This window comes from Mus musculus, chromosome 6 (assembly GCF_000001635.26).
Source record: "Mus musculus strain C57BL/6J chromosome 6, GRCm38.p6 C57BL/6J".
NCBI lineage: Eukaryota > Metazoa > Chordata > Mammalia > Rodentia > Muridae > Mus > Mus musculus.
Window position 1 is genome coordinate 39,451,321 of NC_000072.6, and position 13,496 is coordinate 39,464,816.

General features: G+C 46.9%; 1 protein-coding gene across 10 annotated transcripts in view; it reads right to left on the reverse strand.

The window, feature by feature from the left end:
• Positions 1–11,053: 11,053 nt before the first annotated feature.
• The window catches only part of Dennd2a (DENN/MADD domain containing 2A), a 95,772-nt gene continuing 93,329 nt past the window's right edge, over positions 11,054–13,496 (reverse strand). For 7 of the 10 annotated variants that reach the window (XM_011241272.3, XM_011241273.3, XM_017321485.2 and 4 more), the window contains 2 exons: positions 12,892–12,978; positions 11,589–12,131 (listed from right to left, as the gene is read on the reverse strand). In XM_011241272.3, the coding sequence (XP_011239574.2) occupies positions 12,100–12,131; positions 12,892–12,978 (119 nt within the window). In that variant the 3' untranslated portion in view covers positions 11,589–12,099. Of the gene's footprint in view, positions 12,132–12,891; positions 12,979–13,496 lie in introns of all 10 variants that reach the window. The other 3 variants (XM_017321484.2, XM_006505840.4, NM_172477.4) reach the window with 3 other exon arrangements.

The following is a 13,496-nucleotide window of genomic DNA, read 5'->3' on the forward strand; positions in this document are numbered from 1 at the left end:
TTGGCATAGGAAGACTGGAAACTCTTCCCTAGTGGGGCTACACACAGCAAACAGAGCATGCTCAAGAGAAGCTTATGTTCCACAAAGGTGGGCGAGGCAGGTGCGATAGAGATGACCTATAAAGAGTTATGAGGCTTGTGACATTTTTATGTGTATATCACATACCCATGTGGAGGTGAACTTTCACGAGTCAATTTGCTCTTTCCACCACGTGGATCCCAGGGATTGTGTCAGGTGATCGATCAGTGTGGGTGTGTCCACAGGTGCCTGGACCTCTGCTTCATGATGCTGGCTCCCCATTTCTTTTGTTTGTTTGTTTGAGACAGGGTTTCTCTTTATGGCCCTGGCTGTCCTGGAACTCACTTTGTAGACCAGGCTGGCCTCGAACTCAGAAATTCACTTGCCTCTGCCTCCCAAGTGTTGGGATTAAAGGCATGTGCCACCTTGCCCGGCTCCTGTTTCTATTTCTTACCCTGTGTCCCTGGGATAATTCTTTGCCAGCAAGTAACCTGTGAACCCAGATTCTCACCTACACCATAAAGACAATGCCAAAGCAAGTCACATAGAAAGCAAATAAAAGAGGACTCTGCCAAAGGAGCCCAAAATTTCCCATCACAGGACCAGCAAATACTCAGCTACTGGCTTAACCAAGCCTTCAAAAAGAACACTTAAAATGCACCATCTTCACAGATGAGCACTCAGAACACAAAGCAAACCGAGGAGGTCTGAACTGTGAGACTTCACCAGGACCTCTCCAGGCCATAAAACTAAGAGTATTCCTCATACATGAGCACAGTCAAAATCCAAAAAGCCTCTTTCCTTTATAAACTAATCAATATGTATTTGTAGATAACGGACATCCAAGGCCAGGGAACAGAGGGGAAACTCCCAGCAGATGAGAATCCCCTTGATTATTTTTAGCCCAGATTATCAGCCATGAGTCTGCCTCCTAATCATGGTATAGGCACACCAGAATCATGTCCAGAATCATGTCTTCTATTATTATTATTACTATTATTATTATTTTAAATTGTGCGTGCATGCGTGTGTGTGTGTGTGTGTGTGTGTGTGTGTGTAATGTTTGTGGGTATCCATGAAGTCTAGAGCAGGGTTGCTGTTACAGGGAGTGTTACTGTAACACTGGGAATTGAGTTGCTCTTCCTCTGGAAGAGCAATAGATTCTCTTAACCACTGAACCATCTCTCCAGTCCTGATTTGTAAGTATTAAGCTTCTTCTTCTTCTTCTTTTATTTATTTATTTATTTATTTATTTATTTATTTATTTATTTTTTTGAGACAGGGTTTCTCTGTATAGCCCTGGCTGTCCTGGAACTCACTCTGTAGACCAGGCTGGCCTCGAACTCAGAAATCTGCCTGCCTCTGTTTCCCGAGTGCTGAGATTAAAGGCGTGCGCCACCACGCCCGGCAAGTATTAAGCTTCTTAAAATCGTTCAGGAGATCTTGATAAAGGGAAATCCATTTATTTATAGTTTGGTCAAAAGGTACTGAAGGAAGATTCCTGGCTTCTCTCTGCCATTTCTATGACAGGCTAACAATTTTATACAAAGAATGAAACAAGACACACGTGGGGGTGTGGACCTTTGATCTGAGCACTCAGGAGGCAGAGACAGGAGGGTCCAAGCCTGGTCCACACCATGAGCTCCTGGCCAACCAGGGCTGCTTAGAGTAGAGAGACTCTTTTTTAAAAAGAAACAAAAGGCTGAAATAAGAACCAGAAATATGTTGATTTAAGCTATCAGAAGGGGTTGCATGTCAGATATGTACATTATAATTCACAATAGCAGCAAAATTACACTTATGAAGTAGCAATGAAAGTAATCTTTTTTATATATATTTATTTATTTATTTACTTATTTATTATATGTAAGTACACTGTAGCTGTCTTCAGACACTCCAGAAGAGGGCATCAGATTTCGTTACGGATGGTTGTGAGCCACCATGTGGTTGCTGGGATTTGAACTCAGGACCTTTGGAAGAGCAGTTGGCGCTCTTAACCACTGAGCCATCTCACCAGCCCAATTAAAGTAATCTTATGGTTGGGGGTCACTATAACATGTGGGACTGTGTTAAAGGTTCACGGTACTAGGAAGGTTGACAGCCTCTGCTCTAGACGATATCTCTTGCCAGGCTGTTATAGGCTTTGGGTCCCCATGTTGCCCAGTGTAGGAAATAGTTATGGTCTACTTTCAATATGACCTCTCCCTCCCTTAGCTAGGGGCTAGCACCTGCTTGTCTCAGAATTCTGAGAGCTGGGGCTGGAGAGATGGCTCTGTGGTTAAGAGCACCTACTGCTCTTCCAAAGGTCTTGAGTTTAAATCCCAGCAACCACATGGTGGCTCACAATCATCCATAATGAGATCTGATGCCCTCTTCTGGTGCATCTGAAGACAGCTACAGTGTACTTATAAAAAAAAAAAAAAAAAGAAGAATTCTGAGAGTTAGTAAGGTACAGGCGGTCTTCTAAGTGACTGAGCCCAGAATGGCATGGGACTGGGAAGGCAGGTCCAAGTCCCAAACAGTTCATTGGATGAAGCTTTGCGTCCTTGTCAATGGGAGAATTCGGGATGCGGATCCCAGCTTGTAGAAGAAGAGGGTAAGAGTTTTTCCCCATTTAAGGATTTAAGATGGGCTGGAGAGATGGCTCAGTGTCCTGAGTTCAAATCGCAGCAACCACATGGTGGCTCACAACCATCTGTAATGAGATCAGATGCCCTCTTCTGGGGCATCTGAAAAACAGCTATAGTGTACTTATAAATAATAAATAAATCTTTTCTTTTTTTTTTTTTTTTCTTTTTGGTTTTTCGAGACAGGGTTTCTCTGTAGTCCTGGCTGTCCTGGAACTCACTTTGTAGACCAGGCTGGCCTCGAACTCAGAAATCTGCCTGTCTCTGCCTCCCAAGTGCTAGGATTAAAGACATGCACCACCACCGCCCGGCTTTTTTTTTTTTTTTTAATACATCTTTTTATTTTTTTTTTTATTATTTTTTTTTATTTTATTTTTTTTTTAAAGATTTATTTATTATTATATGTAAGTACACTGTAGCTGTCTTCAGACACACCAGAAGAGGGAGTCAGATCTTGTTACGGATGGTTGTGAGCCACCATGTGGTTGCTGGGATTTGAACTCAGGACCTTTGGAAGAACAGTCAGTGCTCTTACCCCTGAGCCATCTCACCAGCCCCCCTACATCTTTTTAAAAAAAGGATTTAAACATTGTTTTCTGTCAAGTCACAATGCTGGCCATTTTTGCCTTTTCTGGACACTGGCATCCCTTTCTGCAAAGCTGTATGGATTAAAAACGAATTCAAGGTGTTAGCCACATTGTTTTACAAATGTGTCAGCTTTCCTCTTGACCCAGCTAGCACCCAGATCATTGAGAACTGACTATGTATTTATCAAGCTTGAAGGGCACAACAACTGGGCAGAATTACTCCATTAATCCTCTGTGCTAATCTGGCTACCTCCCAGCTAAAATCCTGACATACTTGCATTTTATGGCTTTCTGTGCTCCAGCTGTTTTCTCAAGGTGTCTCCGGAAGTCTCTCCCCAAGGCTAATCTCCTTTTCCTCTCTCTTTTACCCCCTCAACCTCCCAGGGCTGGGAGGAAGCCCAGGTTTATGCTTTCCCTTGCTCATTCATTAGCTGATCAGCTTCTTTATTGACTAATCAGGGAAAGGCTGGGGAGCCGTGTTTACAGAACCTCGAGACAGGAGAGTCTCAGAATAAGGATTACAACCAGGTAAGGGAACACAGAAATCAACACCTGAATTACACAGAGCACAGTAATATTATGCCTACATCAAGGTGGGCATGACATATGCTTATAATCCCAGCAGTCATGGGGCAGAGGCAGGCAGATCTCTGAGAGTTTGAGAGCGGCCTGACATACAGTGAGTTCCAGGACAGTTAGGGAGGGGGCTGTCTCAAAACAAAATGGAATAACCCACAGGAAGTCCAACAACGAAGCGAAACTGCCTCTTCCTTTCTACTCTCTTGAATTTGTTATCACTAGGAAATTTACCAGCTTCTTCACGAGTCTCATTAACACAGGCTGGCCCCACCTTACAGGCTGGTCCTGCTATGCCATCTCTGGCCCTGCTTGGAGTTTTCCCATAGGTTGCTGAGGCACAGAGATAATAGTGTGGAGAAGAGCCTCAGTCCAGGCTCCAGGGCTCCAAGAGAAACTTGAGGAACAGGGTGGGCAGGGGCCATCCTGCTTACACGGTGGCCAAACCCTACTGCTCTGCTGGCCTGTGAACACGGTCCTGCTGCACCCACAGACCCTTGCTCAAGTAGTTTTACGACTGTCATTTAGCCAGAGCCCAAGTCTAGCTCTGTGCGAATCTGCAGTAAATCTCTGTTCTCTAGAACAATGTAGCCTCTACTCTGCCCAGGGAGTACAGGAATTAGTCCTGCTGGGAAGGGACTGTGCCTGTGATGTTTGGTTGTAGAATTGTGTGTGTCCGTGTGTCCGTTAGGAAAAGGGTGGGCAGGTAAGGGACACAGACCTTGTCCTTGTTAGGGAAGCTGGTACCAGGCTACCTAATTGTAGCCAGAAGCTGGCAACTGAACTCCACCTAGGGCCTGGGTGGGGTTAAGGTGTGGTCAATAGAGAGTCATGGAGCACAGTTAATTGGCTTCGACAGGTGTGGGTAGTAATAGCCTGTTCACCTGCCTTGTTTTGCTGTTTCCTGTTCTTGCCTCTGGTCAGACCTGAAATAGCCCCACCTACCACCAAAGTCTGCCTAGAAGGGACCACTGCCAAATGGATGTGCATTCTGGTTTAGGAAAAGGAAGTTTATTAATGCAAGAGAGGTTGTAATTGCATACCGTGAGTATACTGCATGCCCCCGAATTCTTTACTTTAAAAACGGCTAAGTTTATGTTCTGGGACTTTCATTGCAATCGAACAAGGAAACGGGTGGAAAATGCAAGGCCGGGAGCATACAGGATTAGCCTGTACTGTCCCAGGGCTCAGGGAAACCAAGACAAGAGGGAAGGAGAATTTACCACATCTCTCAGCCTCTGGAACTCCTTAGCTCTGGCTTCACCCTCACCAAGCCTCTGGAAATTTCTTTGTGTGGTTTCCTTTGCAGGATCTGTGGTAAAGGTCTTGCTTAGCATGCTGTTAAGGTACCTGGGTGAAGGAAAAAGCTGTTTCCAGCAACAAAGAGGCCCCTCCCTTTGAGAGAGAATGACACTCATCTATTGCTTTCATGGTTGTATAATGTTTTCCTGCTCTTTTTTCAAACATTTAAAAAAATGCGTGTGGCACATGTATGTAGTGTGTGTGTGTGAGTGGTGTGCATGCCCATGTGCACGCAGGTCCCCTTGGATGCCAGAAGACAGCATCAAACCCCTGGAGCTGGAGTTACAGGCAATTGTGAACACCCTGTTTAGACAACAGTAGCTGAGCTGTTGTCTACCACAAGAGCAGTGCTTCATCACTGAGCCATCTCTCCATTTTGTGGCTTTTTCATGGTTTATTTATTTATTTTTAAGATTTTATTTATTTTACGTATGTTCCTACACTGTTGCTGTCTTCAGACACACCAGAAGAGGGCACTGGATCCTATTACAGATGGTTACGAGCTAATCTGGTTGCTGGGAATTGAACTCAGGACCTCTGGAAGAGCATTCAGTGCTTTTAATCACTGACCCATCTCTCCAGGCCATGTTTTGTTTTAAAATGTGTGCATGTGTACGTATGTGTACTTTTTATTTGAATAGTGTGTGTGTGTATGTATGAGTGTGCACACGCACACGTGTGTGCTATGGAAGTCCCAGGACAATGTGTCAGTTTTCTCTTTCTCCTGTGTAGCCTGAGGGTTGAACTTGGGCATCAGGCCTGGCACTGGCCCTTTGCTCCCTGAGCATTCTCTCGAGGCGCCACACTTGTTGTGCACGCTCAACAGGCCAGGAAGAACGACGCTGCTACAGGATCCTTCTGCACACATTTATTCAGTCCTGTTTCTTCTTTCTCCATATATCTCCCTTGTTTTTATATCTCCCTTGTTTTTATATCTCCCTTGTTTTTATATCTCCCTTGTTTTTATATCTCCCTTGTTTTTATATCTTCCCTTGTTTTTATATCTCCCCCGAACCCTGGGCCTCTCACTCTTTTATACTCTCAGTTCCCATCCATGCACAGCAGGCCACGCCACCTCACCAGGCACGCAGCTTCAGCTAATCAGGGCAGCAGGGGCAAATCTCCACCAAATTGGATTCACCTGTATCCTGGTACACCTGCGCAGCACTCAAGATGTTTGTGTCTTATATGAGGAAGTCAGGTGCAAGTCATATGACTTAGCTGCAGTCCCTGGCGCCTTTAGGACTGCCGCCACACCCGCTCCCCACAATTCCCCCTTTTTTCTTTTTTGGCAGAGAGAATGTCTGTAGATAGCCCCCCGCAGCCATGCCCCTTACCCGTCCTTGGGTGACAAACAGCATTGGTTTGATCCCTGTCTTAGGTTGGTGACATGCCCAGGGAGTCTTATCACTGACTACCTCTCTATTATGCCAAGCCACACCTGGGGAGATTGTGTTTTGCTTGTGGCAGGTGCATCAAAAGGCCAGGATGTTAATGAACCTATGGCCAGATCTTAATTGCTGCAAGCAAGCCTCATGGGTGAAGGTAGAGGTCTGATCCCCAGTGTGCAAGCATAGGGGCCCTACACAAAACCATCCCTTAGGCTCATCACCCAGAGAGGTCTTGGCCAGCTCCCGTGTCGTTTTTCCTGAGGGAAGGGAACTAGGACACTGAACCTTCATGCAATCAGACATGCCTTCCACAGGATGCCAACAGCAAGCTATCCTCTGTGCAGTGCTTAGCCTCGCACCCCACGGCATAACGCAGCATAATTTCTTTTAGAGCGGCAAACCGAATCTGAGGAGATTGTCCCGCCTCCACTGCAGCAAAAGCCTACGCTACCATGGCGAAAGTGCGGGCCGCACACTCTGCACCTAACACATGTGCCAAACACACAACGCACACACACACTATAACAAGCATACATCCCAGGGCTCTCATCCCCGCTCATCTTCCCTGAAGCAAGGGATAGATGGCCAGCGGGGCTATCTCTTTAAGGGGAATTCAGGGATCAAAAAGCGTGGAAAAATTTGAATGTCATGTCGAGCTGGTATCGGCTTCTGGAATACCGAAAGGATCTCCCATCTCGGCTCCATTGTTTGTGCTTGTGGGACCATCCACCACATCCACAGGGGCAACTGGATCAGGAGCCTCATTCTTGCAGCGTCTCATCAATCTCTCCGGCACCCAAAGAGGTTCCGTCTGGTCCTGTGGAAACACACAAACAGACCCTCTCGCCCACATCAACACCTGATCTGGTCGATCCCCAGGGGAGATGGACACAATACCTCGTGGTAATGAGACCATAAACTCAATCACCTGTGTGTCCATCTGGGAAGTCAATATGAAAGTCAAGTTTTCACTGCTGAGGAGGCATAGGGAGGAGGCACAGAAGCTAATTCGCCTTCCTCCTCCGCCTCAGCTCTTTTATTTTGTCCTTTCTGTCCACCTGATAACACTGTGTCTTCTTTCTTTTTCCTTTTTCTTTTTAAGCCCTTTTCCTCTTCCGACATATTTTCTTGTTGCTCTGTAAGGATTTTCTGACCTGTCTTGACTGCCTCTACACACAGTTTCAAACAGTAACAGAGTCCATATATCAGAACAAACAAGACCAAAACTATCAGACCTACCCACAAAGGGTCAATGGGAGAAAAAAGCATAACTACACAGCGAGGATCTCTTGATCACTACACTGAGGTTATCATAGTTCCTTAACTTGTCCCAAAACCAGGAACCTTAACTTGTCCCAAAGCCAGGAACCTTATCGTTACTTTGTGCCTCCTTCCTGGCAACTTTATACTTGCCTCAATTTTATCCGAGGTCCTTCCCAAACCCCTGGGGTCGCAAGTTTCACTCACCATGAACTTACCCTGCCAGCAACCACTGACTGCTGAAAGTTCTGAACTCGGTGGGGGAGTCAGTTCCCCGTACGGGCCACCAATTGTCGCGTCCGCTCTCGACCAGCAAGAACGACACGACCACCAGTCCTTCTAACAGCAGTTTATTCAGTCTTCATCTTTCTTCTTTCTCTTCATCAGTACCGTTCCCCAGCTGAAGAGTTCTGAATCCACACCAGATCCTTCTCAACAGTCTGTTTTACGGGAACACTTTATTAACCACTCCTTCCCCGTTATGCAGTTCTGAATCCTCCCTGTAGCAGGGGGTCTTCGCTCGTGCCTGAAGATGTTTCTTTTCCCGGGTTTCGGCACCACTTGTTGCGCACGCTCAACAGGCCAGGAAGAACGACGCTGCTACAGGATCCTTCTGCACACATTTATTCAGTCCTGTTTCTTCTTTCTCCATATATCTCCCTTGTTTTTATATCTCCCTTGTTTTTATATCTCCCTTGTTTTTATATCTCCCTTGTTTTTATATCTCCCTTGTTTTTATATCTTCCCTTGTTTTTATATCTCCCTTGTTTTTATATCTCCCCCGAACCCTGGGCCTCTCACTCTTTTATACTCTCAGTTCCCATCCATGCACAGCAGGCCACGCCACCTCACCAGGCACGCAGCTTCAGCTAATCAGGGCAGCAGGGGCAAATCTCCACCAAATTGGATTCACCTGTATCCTGGTACACCTGCGCAGCACTCAAGATGTTTGTGTCTTATATGAGGAAGTCAGGTGCAAGTCATATGACTTAGCTGCAGTCCCTGGCGCCTTTAGGACTGCCGCCACACCCGCTCCCCACACACACTGGACTCCACCTTGTTATCTTACTTTATTGCTCATTCATGTGTGTGCCTATGTGTGCATGTGAGCACAAGTGCCAGCAGAGGTCAGAAGGGGGCGCTGAATCCCCCAGAACTAGAATTACAGATGGTTGTGCGCCACCTTGTGGGTGGGAGGAATCTATCTAGGTCCTTTGGAAGAATAGGCAGAGCTCTTAACTACCGAGCTCCAGAACCCCCGCCCCCCTTTTTGGGGACTACGACGACATGATCTCTTTATTGGCTTGAGGCTCACCTATTAGCTTGGCTGGCCACTCGAGGCAGCAGAATCCGCCTGTCTCCACTTTGCCAGTGCTGGAATTACAACTACAATTCATAATGCTTACCTTTTGTTTTGTTTTGTTTTGTTTTTCAAGGCAGGGTTTCTCTGTGTAGCCCTGGCTGTCCTGAAACTCACTTTGTAGACCAGGCTGGCCTCAAACACAGAAATCTGCCTGCCTCTGCCTACCGAGTGCTGGGATTAAAGGCATGCGCCACCATGCCCGGCTACCGCTTACCTTTTAAAGCATGGGTTGTGTGGACTGAACTGACTGTTCTCAGGCTAGCATAGTAAGTAATTTATTAACTAGGCCTTTCCTCCTTCCCCTAGCCTTCATCCTGCTTTTTGGGGTGTGTGTGTGTGTGTCTGTGTATTTTTTAAAAAGTGTGTTTCACTGTTTTGTAATGGCAATCCTCCTGTCTCAGTCTCCAGAGGGCTGGAATTTTAAGCTTGAGCCACTATGCCTGGCAGTACATGCTGTGGTGTCAAATAGGAGAGGGAAGACTGGAGACATAGCAGTAAACATGATTTACAGGGACACAAAAAGACACCTTATTTATTTTGAGGCAGGGTCTCTGTATGCAGCCCAGGCTGTCCTAGAACGCGCTTTGTAGATCACACTGGCCTGGAACTCAGATCTGCTTGCCTCTGTCTCCTGAGTGCTGGGACTAAGGGCACACACCACTAGGACAGACAAAAGAAACTTATTATTAATTTGGTTTTTTGAGACAGGGTTTCTCTGTGTAGCCCTGGCTGTCCTAGAACTTGCTCTACAGACCAGGCTGGCCTCGAATTCCAAGATCTGCTTGCTCTGCCCGAGTGCTGGGATTAAAGGTGCGTACCAAATGCCTGGCAGCGAAGCAGCACCACCACTGCCTGTCTCCATTTAAAAGTTTTACTTCATTTACTGCGTGTTCACATGTGTGTGCAAGCACATGGCATGACACGTCTGGAGGTCAGGACATCTTGTGGGAGCTGGTTCTCTTCTTCCACCTTGGAGGGCCTGGGGATTGACCTCAGGTGGTCAGGCTTGGTGGTGGCAAGTGTCTTAATGGGATAAGAATCTTGCCATTCCTATTTTATGAACATTAAAAATAAAATCACCAATCCTTTAAAGCATTAAAAACAAATAAACAAACAAGCAAATAAAAACCTGTGTGGTGTGCATCTGTATAGGGGCATGCATTTCACAGACAGCTTGGTGGAGTTGGCGCCTTTCCACCTTCATGTGTCTCCTATGCAGCGTTCACCAGCGGTGGCACCATCTCACCAGCCTGAGCCTTCTTTACACATGCAGTGTGTCTCCCCCTTTTAATATAAAGACCACTGAAAAAAAGCCTCTTCAGTGTGGCAGGGGGTGCACACCTTTAATCCCAACACTTGTGAGGCAGGCAAAATTCTGAGTTCGAGGCCAGCCTGGTCTACTGACTGAGTTCCAGGATAGCCAGCACTATACAGAGAAACCCTGTCTTGAAAAAAACAAAACAAAACAAAAAAAAAAGGAAAGAGCCGGGTATGGTGGTGCACGCCTTTAATCCCAGCACTCGGGAGGCAGAGGCAGGTGGATTTCTGAGTTCAAGGCCAGCCTGGTCTACAAAGTGAGTTCCAGGACAGCTAGGGCTATACAGAGAAACTCTGTCTCAAAAAATGAAAAAGGAAAAGAAAAAAGCCTCTTCATACAAATAGCCTAGTACATTCCCCCAATATTTGTTTGTTTGTTTGATTTTTTGAGACAGGGTTTTTTCTGTGTATCCCTGGCTGCCCTGGAACTCACTTTGTAGACCAGGCTGGCCTCAAACTCAGAAATCCACCTGCTTCTGCCTCCCAAGTGTTGGGATTAAAGGTGTGTGTGCGCCACCACCGCCTAGCACATTCCCCCAATTTTATTTTAGGTTTTGTTTAAGTCAAATACAAAAACATCAATAAAATAGAATATTATACACTCACTAGGAATGTTGATAAAGATATACTTATTTATTTATTCACCTGAAGTTCTTAAGTAAAACAGTATAATATAAAATAAGTTAGAAAAGAACGTATATTCCAAAATACTAACTGTGATCACTTGGGGGCAATATAAAAATACACAGAATATTGCTATCAGAAAGTTACCTAAGCCTAGGAGCTTGTGGAATCGGTCCCTGAGCCCCCGTGCTGTGCTCACCTGCTTTCTCTGGCTACCTCCAACATCCCAGCCACGCACTCCTATTAATCCTGCCCAGGTCAGAGGCGATCCAGATGTAGTCAGTTTTTGGTGGCATTCACAGTATCGGGGTGGCAGCCCCGAGGCCAGCCCGAGAACCTTCCTTTGCTGCACACAGGGCTCCTGCAGACTCTTACTGTCCCCACAGGTCAGCTGATTCGGGTCCTCTCTCTCATAAAAGAGAAGCAACTACAGAAACCTCTCCTAGCTTTGTTGGTCAAGAGGAACAGGCTCACAGCAGTGGCCTAAGTGTCATGGTTGGGCCACAGGAAATAGAAACTTCAGGACCCTTAGAACATTTTATTACCAGTTAACAAGATTTCCTGTTTTTTTAAATGTGTCCCTCTAAAAGCCACAGACTTTTGGGGCATGAATGGAGCTATACGGCTTCTAGGAGAAAAAAAAAGAAAATGTAGTCAAGAACAGTAAAGTCCAGTCTCTGCCACCAGGTGGCGTCATAGACCAGTGCGGAAGAAGCAGTGGCGTGGGCAGAAGTGTTTCTGTGGCTGCCGCGCTTCCTAACTCCTGGCTCCACAGAGTCAATGAGCTGGCCCAGAGGCGATGAGATGGGGCAGGAGAGCTGAATGAAGGAAGAGCCAAACACTTTCCTTCTTCTTCTCTTTTAATATCTAAGATTTAAAGGTCCCAGAAGCAACTAACCACAGTAACAACATTCTGCATGCTGGCTGGTCCCTTCCGGAGCTGTTGTGAGCGCGTGCCACCTGCCCAGCTAAGGGGTCCATCCTGGGAGGACTGGGGCGTAGGGAGGAGGTTTTCCCTTGGGCCAAGATGAGGGTTATTTCTTGTGGAGAAACTTCATTTTATTGCCTAAAAAAGAAAGTGAGAACATTTTATCAGGGGGGGAGGGGAGGGAGGGGGTGCACAGGAAAGTGTGTGTCTCTCAGCAGGCTGTGGAGTCAAAGGACATCTTTGTGGACTCAGTTCCCTCCTCCCGCGTTTATGTGGGTTCTGGGGACTGGACTTAGGCTTGTGTGCCACATGCTGTGATGTCTTGCTGGCTGGTCACACAGCTCCTGATCTTCCTCCTCCACCTCCAGGGTTTACTCTGGAGCACAGTGTGCACCCTTAAGGACCTTTTTGCTGATTAAACTGTAGTCCTGATGATTCTTCTTTTTTTTTTTTTTCTTTTGGTTTTTTGAGACAGGGTTTCTCTGTGTAGCCCTGACTGTCCTGGAACTCACTCTGTAGACCAGGCTGGCCTCGAACTCAGACATCCACCTGCCTCTGCCTCCCGAGTGCTGGGATTAAAGGTGTGCGCCGCCACCACCAGCAGTCCTCTTGATGATTCTTTTTTGCTCAGGGGCATTCGGAGGTTGGGAGGAATCCTACCTGTGTTAAGGTACTCCCTGCCTCGCCCAGGGCATGCTGCCTCTGTTGGTTGCCACAAGACTCGGGGGTTCAGAAGATGGTGGCAAGGATGTCAGTGAGGCCACCCTAGTTCCCAGGGACAGACTAAGAGAGGTAGACAGTCCACCCTGTACCGTTCCTGGCTCTTGTGGATGGAAGTAGTGAAGACTCCAGGAAAGATGGTTTAGAGCTGAGGCTGGCGACAGGGACCCAGCCTTACCCAGTCCCTTGAGGAATTTATTGACTCCGCTGTGCTCTCCGCTGGGCAGGGTTTCCAGGTACTCCTGGGCTCGGACTTCAAACAGACCTGGTGAGGAGAAATACCCAGGATATGTTAGATGCCTGCCTTTGTGCTTCTGCACTGACCTTCTTCCTCGATAGCTCGGGAAACCTTGCTTCTGAGGCGCAGCTGTGCCTATAAATACGCTTTCAAGCCTGGGGTTTATAAGGGATTTTACTGTCCTTATAATTGCCCCACCTTGTATAATAGCTGTCTGTGGGAAGCCGTAAAGTCCGTTCACACATGAGACTCCATCTCATTCCTGCTTCCTCACTCACCAACAGACCTGTCAACCTGACTACATGCAGCTGGCCACTCTTCTGAGGAGAAGCAAGCCCTGAAGGAGGCCGGCTCTCTCACACCCTCTAAACACATTTCTCCTGTCCTGAGGAAATCCTCATCAGGACGGCCTCAAGTATGGCTGCCTGTCTTTCCTATGCTGGTGGCTGCCGTGGGAGTTCAGTCAGGGCTTCTAGCTGAGTTCATAGCACCAGGGAAACCCCAGGCCCGGGCCAGCTGCCCCTCTGGAAGCTTCTGGCCTTTGT